The sequence below is a fragment of the Pseudorca crassidens genome, chromosome 1, assembly GCF_039906515.1.
Source record: "Pseudorca crassidens isolate mPseCra1 chromosome 1, mPseCra1.hap1, whole genome shotgun sequence".
NCBI lineage: Eukaryota > Metazoa > Chordata > Mammalia > Artiodactyla > Delphinidae > Pseudorca > Pseudorca crassidens.
In genome coordinates, this window is record NC_090296.1 from 48,588,660 (window position 1) to 48,604,548 (window position 15,889).

Below are 15,889 nucleotides of genomic sequence, written 5' to 3' on the forward strand. Positions count from 1 at the left end.
TTCTTGATGAGTCTGGCTAATGGTTTATCAATTTTGTTTATCTTCTCAACGAACCAGCTTTTAGTTTTATTGATCATTACCATTGTTTTCTTTGTTTTTATTTCATTTATTTCTGCTCTGATCTTTATGATTTCTTTCCTTCTGCTAACTTTCGGTTTTGTTTGTTGTTCTTTCTCTAGTTTCTTTAGGTGTAAGGTTAGATTGTTTATTTCAGATTTTTCTTGTTGCTTGAGGTAGGCTTGTATAGCTATAAACTTCCCTCTTATAACTGCTTTTGCTGCATTCCATAGGTTTTGGGTCATCGTGTTTTCATTGTCATTTGTTTCTAGGTATTTTTTTGATTACCTCTTTGATTTCTTTAGTGATCTCTAGGTTATTTAGTAGTGCATTGTTCAGCCTCCATGTGTTTGTATTTTTTACAGATTTTTTCCTCTAATTGATATCTAGTTTCATAGCGTTGTGATCGGAAAAGATACTTGATATAATTTCAGTTTTCTTAAATTTACCAAGGCTTGATTTGTGACCCAAGATATGATCTATCCTGCAGAATGTTCCATGAGCACTTGAGAAGAAAGTGTATTCTGTTGTTTTTGGATGGAGTGTTCTATAAATATCAATTAAGTCCATCTTGTTTAATGTATCATTTAAAGCTTGTGTTTCCTTATTTATTTTCATTTTGGATGATCTGTCCATGGGTGAAAGTGGGCTGTTAAAGTCCCCTAGTATGATTGTGTTACTGTCGCTTTCCCCTTTTATGGCTGTCAGTATTTGTCTTATGTATTGAGGTGCTCCTATGTTGGGTGCATAAATATTTACAATTGTTATATCTTCTTCTTGGATTGATCCCTTGATCATTATGTAATGTCCTTCTTTGTCTCTTGTAATAGTCTTTATTTTAAAGTCTATTTTTTCTGATATGAGAATTGCTACTCCAGCTTTCCTTTGGTATCCATTTGCATGGAATGTCTTTTTCCATCCCCTCACTTTCAGTCTGTATGTGTCCCTAGGTCTGAAGTGGGTCTTTTGGAGACAACATATATATGGGTCTTGTTTTTGTGTACATTCAGCCCGTCTATGTCTTTTGGTTGGAGCATTTAATCCATTTACATTTAAGGTAATTATCGATATGTATGTTCCTGTTACCATTTTCTTCATTGTTTTGGGTTTGTTTTTGTAGGTCTTTTCCTTCTCTTGTGTTTCCTGCCTAAAGAAGTTCCTTTAGCATTTGTTGTAAAGCTGGTTTGGTGGTGGTGAATTCTCTTAGCTTTTGCTAGTCTGTAAAGGTTTGAATTCCTCTGTCGAATGTGAATGAGATCCCTGCTGGGTAGAGTAATCTTGGTTGTAGGTTTTTCCCTTTCATCACTTTGAATATGTCCTGCCATTCCCTTCTGGCTTGCAGAGTTTCTGCTGAAGGATCAGCTGTTAACCTTATGGGGATTCCCTTGTATGTTAGTTGTTGTTTTTCCCTTGCTGCTTTTAATATTTTTTCTTTGTATTTAGTTATTGATAATTTGATTGATATGTGTCTTGGCATGTTTCTCCTTGGATTTATCTTGTATGGGACTCTCTGCACTTCCTGGATTGATTAACTATTTCCTTTCCCATATTAGGGAAGTTTTCAAGTATAATGTCTTCAAATATTTTCTCAGTCCCTTTCTTTTTCTCTTCTGCTTCTTCTGGCACCTCTATAATTCGAATGTTGGTGTACTTAATATTGTCCCAGAGGTCTCTGAGACTGTCCTCAACTCTTCTCATTCTTTATTGTGCTCTGCAGTAATTATTTCCACTATTTTATCTTCCAGGTCACTTATCCGTTCTTCTGCCTCAGATATTCTGCTGTTGATTCCTTCTAGAGAATTTTTAATTTCATTTATTGTGTTGTTCATCATTGTTTGTTTGCTCTTTAGTTCTTCTAGGTCCTTGTTAAATGTTGCTTGTATTTTCTCCATTCTATTTCCAGGATTTTGGATCACCTTTACTATCATTATTCTGCATTCTTTTTCAGGTAGACTGCCTGTTTCCTCTTCATTTGTTTGCCCTGGTGGGTTTTTACCTTGCTCCTTCATCTGCTGTGTGTTTCTCTGTCTTCTCATTTTGTTTAACTTACTGTGTTTGGGGTCTCCTTTTCGCAGGCTGCAGGTTTGTAGATCCCGTTGTTTTTGGTGTCTGCCCCTAGTGACTAAGGTTGGTTCAGTGGGTTGTGTAGGCTTCCTGGTGGAGGGGACTAGTGCCTGTGTTCTGGTGGATGATGCTGGGTCTTGTCTTTCTGGTGGGCAGGTCCGCGTCTGGTGGTGTGTTTTGGGGTGTCTGTGACCTTATTATGATTTTAGGCAGCCTGTCTGCTAATGGATGTGGTTGTGTTCCTGTCTTGCTAGTTGTTTGGCATAGGGTGTCCAGCACTGGAGCTTGCTGGTCGTTGAGTGGAGCTGGGTCTTGGCATTGAGATGGAGATCTCTGGGAGATTTTTGCTGTTTGATATTACGTGGAGCTGGGAGGTCTCTGGTGGACCAGTGTCCTCAACTCGGCTTCCCCTCCTCAGAGGCACAGGCCTGACGTCCGGTCGGAGCACCAAGACCCTGTCATCCTCACGAAAAAGAAAAAGGGAAAAATATATATATATGTCGTTGCTCCCAAAGTCCACCTCCTCAATTTGGGATGATTCGTTTCTATTCAGGTATTCCACAGATGCAGGGTATATCAAGGTGATTGTGGAGATTAAATCCTCTGCTCCTGAGGCTGCTGGGAGAGATTTCCCTTTCTCTTCTTTGTTCTCACAGCTCCTAGGGGCTCAGATTTGGATTTGGCCCCGCCTCTGCATCTAGGTCGCCTGAGGGTGTCTGTTCTTCGCTCAGACAGGACGGGGTTAAAGGAGCAGCTGATTCAGGGGCTCTGGCTCACTCAGGCCGGGGGTGGGGGGGAGGGAGGGGCGCGGATGCGAGGAGAGCCTGCGGCGGCAGAGGCCAGCGTGACATTGCAGCAGCCTGAGGTGCGCCGTGCGTTCTCCCGGGGAAGTTGTCCCTGGATCACGGGACCGTGGCAGTGGCGGGCTGCACAGGGTCCCAGGAGGGGAGGTGTGGAGAGTAACCTGTGCTCGCACACAGGCTTCTTGGTGGCGACGGCAGCAGCCTTAGCGTCTCCCGCCCGTCTCTGGGGTTCTTGCTGTTAGCTGCGGCTCACGCCCATCTCTGGAGCTCATTTAGGTGGCACTCTTAATCTCACCTCGCGCACCATGAAACAAAGAGGCAAGAAAAGGTCTCTTGCCTCTTCAGCAGGTCCAGACCTTTTCCCGGACTCCCTCCCAGCTAGCTGTGGCGCACTAGCCCCCTTCAGGCTATGTTCACGCAGCCAACCCCAGTCCTCTCCCTGGGATCTAAGCTGTGTAGCCCACTGGAGCCTCAGCTCCCAGCCCCTGCCTGCCCCAGCAGGTGAGCAGACGAGCCTGTCGGGCTGGTGAGTGCCGGTAGGCACCGATCCTCTGTGCGGGAATCTCTCTGCTTTGCCCTCAGCACCCCTGTGCTGTGCTCTCCTCCACGGCCCCGAAGCTCCCCCGCCTCCGCCACCCGCAGTCTCCGCCCGCGAAGGGGCTTCTAGCGTGTGGAAACCTTTCCTCCTTCACGGCTCCCTCCCACTGGTGCACGTCCTGTCCCTATCCTTTTGTCTCTGTTTATTCTTTTTTCTTTTGCCCTACCCAGGTACATGGGGAGTTTCTTGACTTTTGGGACGTCTGAGGTCTTCTGCCAGCATTCAGTAGGTGTTCTGTAGGAGTTGTTCCACGTGTAGATGTATTTCTGATGTATTTGTGGGGGGGAAGGTGATCTCTGCATCTTACTCTTGTGCCGTCTTGAAGCTCCTAATGTATTTATTTTATGCAATTAAAATATGTTTAAAGTTAAAACAACTGAATATTGTAAGTCACCGTTAATATTACACCTCAAGTATATATATATATATATATATATTTTTTTTTTTTTTGCATTACGCGGTTCTCTCACTGTCGTGGCCTCTCCCGTTGCGGAGCACAGGCTCCGGATGCGCAGGCTCAGTGGCCATGGCTCACGGGTCCAGCCACTCCGTGGCATGTGGGATCTTCCCGGACCGGGGCACGAACCCGTGTCCCCTGCATCGGCAGGCGGACTCTCAACCACTGCGCCACCAGGGAAGCCCTCAAGTATATTTATAGTGGTTAAAAAAACTTTTTATTTAGATAACTGATTATTTCCTTATATTTGGGTTGCCATATATTCTGACATATATGCAGTTTTCACCAAGGAGGAGAATGTGCCTGGTTTCAAATATTCAGAGGAGAATTTACACTTTGATTTAGTGGGAATGGATATGTAACTGAGGTCTACAGTCTTAAATGCTACCATTCCCCAAGGAACTTAGGATTTATGTACAAGGGTTTCATGCAGAGGCTTGCAAGAAACATATTCATGAGTTTAGAGTCTTCTTCATGAGGAAATTATATGGGAATATTAGTGTAATTTTCTTATCAAAAAAGAAGCTAAAACAGATTCCATTATGTCATTGCTTTAGATAACAATCATCAATTATTGATCAGAATTTAGAGAAATTTCTCTTAGAAATGAAAGTACAGCACTCAGTTCTTTCTAGTTGCCTAGTTTTCTTATGAATCTTTTCTACTTTGGTATAGCACAGGCTAAAGAAAATATTTTCATGGGTTACTCGTTTCTCATTAAATTTATGATTATAAATGAGCTCTCAGTGCTGCCTGCTGGTGGATTTTGCCACTTTAGTAAGCTGGCTTTCCTACAGTGTTTCCCAGTCTTGTGGAAAGTATGCATCGTTTTTAAAGGAAACAATCTTGTGGTTACCCAAGGTTAACAGTGTTGATGCTCACATCACGAATATAGTGCTGACTACTAAGGTACAGATCTTTTGGGTTCAGCATACCCAGACCTCTAGGTGCTTTATGATTCAATTCTTCCATCATAGTTTTTCTATTTCAACTGTTATGAACCTTTTGTGCAGCGAGCTGAGCTATCATCTGGCCTTCAGTTGTCAAGAATACATCATTTATATCAGTCTACCTTTGCTCTTTTCTCATTAGTCTACAACTGTTTAATTCAGACTTGCTTCTTGGTTATAAGGTCCAGAATATGCTATTATTTATGAAAATGTATTCAGAAACCTACAGAGATAATAGTTCTTATTTTGAAAACGTATATCATAACAAATGGGAAAAGACTGATACACAAATTAATCAAAGTTTAAAAGTAACAAGAACACATTACAGAAAATACAGGAAATAAGAGAAGAAGATACAAATCCCTCATAATTATAGAACCCTAACAGAGACACTGTTAGAGGACTAGAATTTCCAGTCTTCTATTTTTTTCTATGCATATGAGCACTTTTAGATTTTCTGGTTATAATGTGTGTATCATTTCACATACCTGCTTTTCTTTCCAGGTTACATATAGGACAGCTGTCTCCATTTACCTTGCCTTAGGAGTAGATTAAAAAGCAACCAATATTTATTTACTTAATCTGTATGATTAGAATCCTGTAAATCTTATAAATTACAGTTGACCCTTGAAAACGAGGGGGTTAGGGGTGCTGACCCCCTGCACAGTTGAAAATCCCCAGACTGCTGTCTCTGCCTCAAAAATAAAGGAATTGATAAATGACCCACCCAAGGGCAGGAAGCTCAGTTTGGATAGAATTAGGACTCAAACTCTACTTCTTTTGATTCCACGTATTGTGATCTCTTGAACACAGTTGAACACATACTTTTCCCCACACTTAGTTAGTTTAAATGTCTGTTAAATGAAAATACAGGTACTATATTTATTGAAAAAATTCATGTATAAAGTGGACCGATGCAGGTCAAACTCGTGTTGTTCAAGGGTCATGTGTACATTTGGAGTACATTTATTTACAGAACCATAGTTGTATTATATCAGTGTACATTTCTGTAGTTATCAAATGTTATAAAAAGAACACAGATATATTTTAGAACCAATAAGTTATGTAAGGTCTGCACTTAAACATCTTTATAATTGATTAATAATTAAGCACTATCATCTGTAAACATGTTCGTCAGTTGAATAGCATACATAACTTGAAAGGTTTCAGATTTTTAACTTGTTTGTGTATTTATAGCAAAAGAAGAGTTCACTGAAGCAGGAAACTACCTAAAAGGATGTGTTATCACAGGAATTTATTCTGAAGAAGATGTTTTGACACTGTAAGTCTGTTGGTCTTCTAATTTTAGGGAGGAAGAAGTTTGCAAAATAATTTATTATTTGTCTTTACAAAGTTGATGAAGGAAAATAGGGCAGCAACATAACTAAATTTTTAATTTCCTTCTGGGAAGATCTAGGAAGTACTACCTGGCTATTTAGAATTTTTAGATATTCAAAATTCTTCTTTAGGCTAGATGCCCTCATGAGGCAACATTGGATTCATACTACTTCATCTTCCTATAAAAGTTTTCCTCTTTGGATTCTATTACCTGCGGTAAATTCTTTTCAGTTGTCATAGTTTTATGAGGAATTTTATTTCTTGAGTGTCTGGGTTTTGATTTGCCACCAAGGTCTACATAAAAATCAGTTTTTCTATATTTCTCGCAGAGTTTTAGGTGACGAACGGATAGTTCTACTTAATTTTGTTATTGCAGACATACACTTAAGCAGTGCTTCTTTTAGCCACTTAAGTTGCTTTATTTGTAGAATTCGGGGCTCCTGTGAACTATCAAGTATTTCAGTTGCTGCGGAATGAAGGACTGAACTGAAAATTTGGAAATTATGAATACATAGCACGTTCTACACTTATGACTCCTCTTCAGCTGCACGTGGAGTTAATAAGCCCCAGTTTGTGTTTATTACCTTCTGACTATATTATTCCTCATTGTCATTTCTGAGCTTAAATCTTTCATCCTGAATACTGGTGACACATGCTTTTGATGATCGAGCTCCATGAAATCAGTGATTTTTTAAAAGTGAATACAAACTCCAGATCTTTAGGGAATATGAGACCTGTTCACCTGACACATGGACAGTCACCCACTCTCTTCTAGACCAGTAGTTTTCAGAGTATGTTTCGTTTATAACCAACTGGTTATATTACCAACAGGTAATCTGAAAACTGGGCTTTCTACTAATGTTTATAATATTATAACGTCTATACTTTTGTTTTAGCATGAATTAAGCTTTTACATGATATAAATGTGACTACATCACTGGTAATTTCACACAAGACATTTTTTTCCTATTTAGTGATTTTCTTTTAAGTTTAGTTAGCAAAAGTAGTGGTAGGAGGGAGCAGATTTGGGCTCTGTTTCAGTGGAGAGAGCACAGACTCTGTATCCGGAATACCTCAAGTGTGAATTCTGTCTCTGCTGTTTACCGCTCTTTCATCATCAGTAAACAGAGGGTTATAGGGATGTTCTGATGGTTAAGGACTTAACTAGAAGCACCTGGTGTAGTGCCTGGCAAATAACAGGCCCATTCTCATAAATGCCTGTCTCCTTGGCTCAGGAGTTTGGTGAGCAGCCCAAAAAGTGGAGAACCATTCAGTGTGTTCCTAATCCTATTTGGACATTTTCTTGATGAATAAGTTGTCTAGAAATACAAATCTGGCTAGATTACTATCTGTTGCTTTCTTCTAATCTAGATTATCAAGGTTCTTGAACTTGTGCAGATAGCCTCACATAGAAGATAAGTTTGTCTGGAAATCGAGTTCTTTTTTCCTTAGTAGGGCTTCCCATTTGCTGCCTCCGTTGTGACTTCTTGGCCTAACTGTTCATATTTTTGATGATTTGCTATATTTTGGCTGGAAATTTTAATACTACATTTCTCCATAGGTCAAATAAATATGCTGTAACTCTTCCAGCCCTGCTGCTTGCCAGACATAAAGAAGGCAAAATCGAGAGCATTTCATTAGCTAATGTCCATGCTCAAGAAATAGTTCAAATAATAACAAATGCATCACTGGAAATATTTGTGAGTATATTTTCTAATAAGGATGTTATTTGAAATAAGAAAATCTAGACCAGTTAAAGACAGTGTGTTTTAATACATGAGTTTCCAGCTTTTGTTGGCACAGGGCATGATGTGTTGTGATGTCAAGATTCATTGGGTTGCTCTGTTTTATTATTCACCTGTTATGCATACAGCTTCTTTAGTCCACTGCCAAAAGTTTACATGTCTTTGGATTATTTTTATTGCTGAGATGCTTGTGGCTGATGGCCAGTTGAAGTACTCAATCTAGGCTGAAACTTGGCATAAAGCACATAGATTCCAGAGAGCAGACTTCTGGGCTTCAGATCCTTGCTTGTCTCCCTATTGGCTGTATGTAAGCATCTCTGTGCCTCAGTTTCCACATGTGTAAAATGTAGGTGATAGTAGCCCCTGCTGCAGAGCGTTATTGTAAGGACTAAACGAGATGGGTGTTCAGTGCTCTGTGTACAGTGTTTGGCCCCTGGTAAACACTCAACAAATGTTAGCTGGTATTATACCATTTTAGAGCAAAATACTGTCTTACGAAAGTCCTTTTCTGATGCTTTGTGTAATAATGGATTCAGGGGCCGAGCAGATGTAACCTGCATTTCTTGATTTTGGTTGTTTTGCATTAATATTAACTGTAGCTAGAATATTATAAATTTATGCTTTTGTACCTTTCTAAAGTGCCATAGGGGCACTATTATCAACTGTAAATACTGAACGAATATCCTCCTGTTACTGTTTTGTGTCATGCTGACCTAAATGATACTACATTTTAGGCTCAAAGAAATGAATGTATTCTTTAAGTTTTTTGTGACCTCAGTTCTATTGCCTCCCCTCCCCCAATTAAAGTTACAGTTTATAATCAATCAAATCATTAATATTTTCAGGATGTGGTTTTCTAAATTATTTATAAAGTAACATTTTTGTCTTTAATGACATTATTAAATGACTTTCTTTAGCATATACATAGTGTAATATTTTTGGAATTATTGTAAGACTTTAGCTTTTTTTTTCCGAGATAATACAGGAAAGTATAAAGAAGAAAATCAGAATAAACCATAACTTCTTTCACCAAGTTTAAATTTGGGGATATATTTTCCCAAACTTAAAAAAAAATTCCATGTGTATATATGTGTTTATCTTTTTATATTAAGGGATATTTCCACCAAGAAATAAATATTTGCATATTAGTTTTTAAATATTGGCATAATATTCTGTTGTACTAATAAACCACAATTTATCTAATTTTCTGTTTGTTAATATTTAAGATGCCTTTGTTTTGTTTTGTTTTATTCTGGGACCATCCTTGTAGATAATCTTTGGGTGTTGCTATGACTATGTACTTACGGTAAATTCATAGAATTTGAATTGCTAGTCCAAAGGGTAGGCACATTTTGAAGGCTTCTGACATTTATTCCTGTCTCGCCCAACAGAAGATTTGTATCATTTTACTCTTTAATCTTTGCCTAACTGCTAGATAAAAATAGGTATCTAATTGTTTTCTTTAAGATTATATTCTTTAAGGCTGAGAAACTGTGGGCAAGCTTAACAATTATCAATGTTTATAGTTAAGGCAAATTTACAACGTTTTGGTTTGCAGTGTTCAACTAAATAATGAACAGCTGTAATAATATTTATTTTGCTTTTAGTTACGATCTTTTCATAAATTCTAAAACCTTCAAGTGGTTATTAAATTTCTCAGTGCTGCTTTGTGTTGGAGCTTTAAGTCTAGAGCATCAGTGACTGTGTACAGTAGCCAGCTAGCAGTAATCTGTCTCCTGGCCTACACCTAGTTACCAGAAGGACTTTGGATCCTTCCTCTGGATAGGAAAGAGGAGTGGATGGCCGGATGGTTAACATTTTTTACATAACATCGAACTTTTATTTTAATGAACCTGATGACAAATTAGTCCAGGTAAATAGTGCCCAAATCTGAAATACATGATAATTTGCTATGTAAATATCATAAGTAAGCAATGATATATCCAAGGCTGTCACACTTAGAACTATTTGTTAGGTAATATGTTTAGCACTTTTCTCAGATACATGGAGTTCCTTTTTATGTTCTTATTATGAATAAGTTAAGAATATCAGAACCCACACAATTATAGTCTCTTACATACTCAAATAGCCAAAGGTCACCTTCCAGGGACCACATCTGATGACCTTTTCTGTTTCTCCTTAACCTCTGAATAGCAATCAAAACTCTTGATTGTGCTTTTCCTTCTTAAAATTCTCTCCTCCTTTGGCTTTTGCAATTCAATCCTCTCTAGGTACACTTTCAACCCTCTGGCCACTCTAGAATTACATCTTCAACGCTTTTTTCTTTTTTTGCTATGTTTTTCTTTGGAGACTTTATCTATACCCATAACTTCTACTGTCATACCAGCTGATGATTCCTAACTCTGTTTCTAATCATAACCTCTAAACTCACACAACTCTTACTCTTTCTTTCCTGACTTAGGAAAGAGCAGTGCCTGTCACTAGCTTGTCTTTCCACAAATTCATATTCCAGTTAGTCATCTGAAACAGGCCTAACCGTGTCACTCATTTGATACAAAATCTCAGTATTCCTGAGAGCTAGAAAGCCTGTGGAGTCATTTTCCCATCTGGTTTGACAGCCACATTTGCCTCTTGCCTGCCTAAGTCTGGTATGCTTCACTCTCACTGTTCCCCAGATACTCTGCATGCCTTAACATCTGTCTGCACCCTCATGATGCTCCCTATATCTGGAATCCCCGCTCTAAGCGCACACCTCTATCTATCAAGGTCTTATTCCTTATGCAAGGCCCAGATCAAACACCACTTCCTAAAATCACCCATGAGCTCCCCTAACTTGTTTTTTAGTTTTAATTTAGAACCAATAGGTTTCCTTAGTGTCACACATTAATTTTTTTCTTGGATCACAGCAGTTCGTATACTTCTTTCCTTCTCTTAACTATGAACTCTTTGAGGGCAGGGTAAGCACCTTAATTCTTTTTGATTCAGTACCCAGCATAAGATCTTGAAGTTCTCAATAAATTTTTGAATTGAGCAGTGATGGCTCCATTGCACCAGATTCGTCAAATCCATTCTGCTGGCTTGATGAGATCTGTCAATTTTAGGAAGGGGACGTAACTCATGTAGAAGAGAAAAGATGATAGTTAATACAAGAATACAACACAGGGGAGTTTGGAGAAGAAGGGATCTAAGGTTTAAATCATGAAAGAGGAAGGTGTGAAAAGAGGATTTTTAGTGTGAAAGAGAAAGAATTTAAAGAAAAATGAGAATTGGCAGAGGAAAGTGGTTTTGAGAACTAAGTACGGAAAAGTACGTGCCAGAGTTTGGTGTTTGGGAATGAATCGGAGGTGGTTGGCACCATGAAAAAAATTGTTCATTTGGATTTCTAGTGTGATCCAATGAAATGGGAAGCTGGTGAACAGGATGCCTGAGCGCTAGTTTCATTCAACTCTTCCTCCTACTTAGCTGTGTGACTTCAGCAAGTCAGTTTCTCGTCTTTGGTTTCCTTATCTGTCAGCAGGGGATTAGTTTTATGATATAGGAAGATTTAATCCAGCTCATAAGTACATCCAGAAGATGAATTAATAGATGTGGTACTAAAAATGGAAAATGGTAGAAGACTTTAATATTCTAAGTCACTGCTATTTTCTTTTTTAAATTTTTATTGGAGTATAGTTAATTTACAATGTTGTGTTATTTTCAGGTATACAGCAAAGTGAATCAGTTATACATATACATATATCCACTTTTTAGATTCTTTTCCCATATAGGCCATTACAGAGTATTGAGTAGAATTCCCTGTTCTATACAGTACATCCTTATTAGTTATCTATTTTATATATAGTGTCACTGCTATTTTTAATCCTGAATATGTTAACTTTGTTTGTTACTCTTTCAATTCTTATTAATAACAGCCTAGACAAAGTTGTCTTCTACAAATATATAAAAAACATTGTTCTCTTTTAATTAATAAAAAGAATAAAAGGGTAAGATTTCTTATTTCTTACTAAATTTTTTCATTGTTATTTTAAACCCCAAAGAAATAAGAGACTTTTAAAATTTGTTTTAGCATATTATTGAATTACTTTAATTATGCTAAAAACTCATAATTTTGAAACAAAGCAAGATTTTATTAATTTTTAAGTAATCATAGATGTTAAAAGATTATATCTTTAAAGCTCAGCTTATGTTTTTTCAAAAATTTTATAAAGATATAACAAGAATTTTATTTGTCATGTGTATGTTGGCTAGTCTGATCCAGATTTTAGCATAAGAAATTATTAGAAGTGCTACATCCTTGTAAAACAGGGAGCTCCTTTAATTTGTTTTCAAATTCTATTAGTTTAATTTTGAAAATAACTCATTCTTAAGACAAACTGGGTTTAAATTTAAAAAACTCTTGAGATTCATAGTTACTAATCAGTATAGCAAAATCTCCACTTAAATGAAAATGTTTGAAATACATTTTACAAACTAAAATTGCAAGAGTGATTTGAACATTATTTTCTACTTTATACACTATAATTCTCCATTTTTCTTGGTTTGTTTTAAACAGCCAGAAATCACTGTGGAAAATCTTCCCACTTACTTAAGACTTCAGAAACCATTACTCATTTTATTCAGTGATGGCAGCATAAATCCTCAGCATAAAAAAGCAATATTGACACTGCTGAAAGAGAAACACTTGGATTCACTTACCCCTTGCTGGTTAAATCTGTAAGTATATATTTTTTTATTTTTTAATACGTAAAAGGTAAAGAAAGTATAATTATTATTAAATTTTCATTAGGGAATGAAACTCTACTTGTGGAGTTATATATTATGGGACCAATGTGTATGTTATCATGATACTTTAGTAACTAAACTCCCTCAGACTGTCTAAGATGATGTTGTTTTAGACTGAATTCTGTTTTACAGTAAATTCTTTTTTTTTTTTTGCTGTGTGATTTTTTTCCAGCTTTATTGAGATATAAATGACAAATAAAATTGTAAGATATTTAAAATATACATTGTGATAATTTGATATATGTATACATTGTGAAAAGATTCTTCCATCTAATTATTTAATACATCCATCACCTCACATATTTGTTTTATATATATAAACTTTTGGGGGTGGTGAGAACATTTAAGTTCTACTCGCTTAGCAAATTTCAGTGATACAGTACAGTATTATCAACTATAGTCATCATGTTATACATTAAATCCTCAGACCTTATTCATCTTGCAACTGAAAGGTCTGTATTCTTTTACCAATCTCTCCATATTTCCCCCACCCTGTAGTCCCTGACAACTTGTCTACTCTGTTTTTATGAATTTGACTTTTTTTTAAGCTTCCACATATAAGTGATACTACTATTTGGTATTTGTCTTTCTCCTTCTGGCTTATTTCACTTAGTATAATGCCCTCAAATTCCATCCATGTTGTAGCAAATAGCAGGATTTCATTCTTTCTCATGGCTGAATAATATTCCATTCTCTAAGTCTGTTTCTGTTTTATAAATAAGTTCATTTGTATCATTTTTTTTAGATTCTGCATAGAAGTGATATCATATGATATGATATTTGTCTTTCTCTGACTTCTTCCCTTACTTTGATAATCTCCAGGTCCATACAAGTTGCTGCAAATGGCATTATTTCATTTTTTTAATGGCTGAGTAATATTCCATTGTATATATGTGCCTCATCTTCTTTATCCACTCCTCTGTTGATGGACATTTAGGTTGCTTCAGTGTCTTGGCTATTGTAAACTGTGCTGCAGTGAACATTGGGAGTGCATGTATCTTTTTGAACCATGTTTTTCTCCAGATATAATATGCCCAGGAGTGGGATTGCTGGATCACATAGTAGCTTTATTTTTAGTTTCTTAAGGAACCTCCATACTCTTCTCCATACTGGCTGTACCAATTTACATTCCCACCAACAGTGCACAAGGGTTCCAGTTTTTCCACATCCTCCCTAGTGCTTGTTATTTGTGGTCTTTTGTTGATAGCCATTCTGACAGGTGTAAGGTGATATCTCATTGTGGTTTTTATTTGCATTTCCCTGATGATTAGTGATGTTAAGCATCTTTTTTGTACCTTTTGGTCATTTGTATGTTTTCTTTGCAAAAATGTTTATTCAGTTATGTCCATTATTTAATTGAATTGTTGTTTTGTGATTGAGTTGTGTGAGTTCTTTAGTTATTTTGGATATTAATCCCCTATCAGATATATGATTTGCAAATATTTTCTCCCCTTCTGAATGTTGCCTTTTCATTTTGTTGGTTTCCTTTGCTGTGCAGAAGTTTTTTAGTTTGATGTAGTCCCACTTGTTTATTTTTGCTTTTGTTGCCTTTGTTTTTGGTGTCATACAGTAAATTTTTAAAGATAATAATTTTTCTGATTTTAAAAGTAATGGATGTTCATTGAGGGAAATTTGGCAAATACAGAAAAATAAACATTGTGTTATTTTGGCATTTTTCTTTAATTCCTTTTTCTGTATTTCTGTATTTTAAAAATGCAGCCTAAAACTTTACAGAAAATTATCAGTGCATTTACCAACCATATTTCCTGGTATATTTTCTAGATGTGTGGCTTGTGTTATTACATTTAATGTCTCTGAACACAGTTCACATATTTAGATACACTATCCATTGTTCAAAGTCATCAGATGAAAGACATTTCATTTTTAACTCATTGGAAAAATTACAAAAATGGGGCAGTGTACACTTTTGTTGTGAAGAGTTCACTAACAGTACAGCCTACTACTTGAAACAAAATTTTCCCAGGTAATTATCCTTGTAGCTATCTCAGAGTGAAATAGTCCTTTCCATTATGTGGAATGTGCTGTATTAGGAAAAATAGGTGTCTTAAACTTGTGGTTTCCTTGTATGAATACTTTAAAAAATCTTTTTAATTTGAAATTAATCCTGAGGAAAGAGACAATTTTATTTGGAAAAGGGGTATTTATTATTAGTATCTTGTTATTTTATAGTTTTGTAGCCATTTAATTTTTGAGCTGACATGTGATCAGATACTTGACTAAACTTTGGAAGGAACGTATTGATTGTATTGAGACAAAATTGACAAGCCTTTGGACTATGTTTTTCATTAAAACTCATTGGTTGCCTTTTTTCTGCTAAGAGAAATACAGTAAGTACCCTATGTTAAAAGAAACTTTTTATGCCTCTGGTTACTAATAACATAGTTACAGACCTCTTGATTTTTAGGACATATTTTCATAAAATAAACTTCCTCGCATGATACTATATTTAAAGGTTAATATGTTTTACAAACTGTTGTTCTTGTTATTTTGTTATAGAAAGAAATATTAATTAACGTGTTCAGTTGCTCCCTTTTATAGGAAGAATACTCCCGTGGGGAGAGGAATCTTGCAGGCATATTTTGATACCCTACCTCCCCTTCCTCTTCTTGCTGTGGTAAATCTGCATTCAGGCGGCCAAGTATTTGCATTTCCTTCAGACCAGGCTATCACTGAACAGAACCTTTTATTGTGGCTGAAAAAATTAGAAGCAGGACTAGAAAGTCACATCAGTAAGTTTCCTGTTTTAATGTGCACAATTTTATATTTTGTTTCATGGATTTTTTTAAACTTGAATTATCGCTCATGGATGCTAGAATGAGTTGAATTGTAATGTTTGTAAGTATTCTAAATATTAATACGCTGATAGCATTGTCCATGGGACAGTCTCCTATATGGTAGGCATTACTACCCACAGAAAATAAGTGTCATATGAAATTTAATAATAATAGCTAACATTTATTGAATGCTCAGTAGGTGTCTGGCTCAAAGCTACATGATTCACATGCATTATCTCATTTATTCTCACAAGAGTCATAGGAACTATCATTACCTGTAGAAGAGTTAAGTAACTAGTTCAAAGTCGTAATTAACCAGTAAATGAGGAAGCTTGGATT

The 15,889-nt window shown here is 36.6% G+C and overlaps 1 protein-coding gene across 6 annotated transcripts in view; it reads left to right on the forward strand.

Moving 5' to 3' along the window:
- Window positions 1-15,889, forward strand: part of TXNDC16 (thioredoxin domain containing 16) — a 116,156-nt gene that overhangs the window by 91,328 nt on the left and 8,939 nt on the right. For all 6 annotated transcript variants that reach the window (XM_067735723.1, XM_067735693.1, XM_067735742.1 and 3 more), the window contains 4 exons: window positions 6,127-6,211; window positions 7,829-7,967; window positions 12,526-12,686; window positions 15,315-15,505. In XM_067735723.1, coding sequence (XP_067591824.1) covers window positions 6,127-6,211; window positions 7,829-7,967; window positions 12,526-12,686; window positions 15,315-15,505 — 576 coding nt within the window. The remainder of the gene's footprint in view (window positions 1-6,126; window positions 6,212-7,828; window positions 7,968-12,525; window positions 12,687-15,314; window positions 15,506-15,889) is intronic.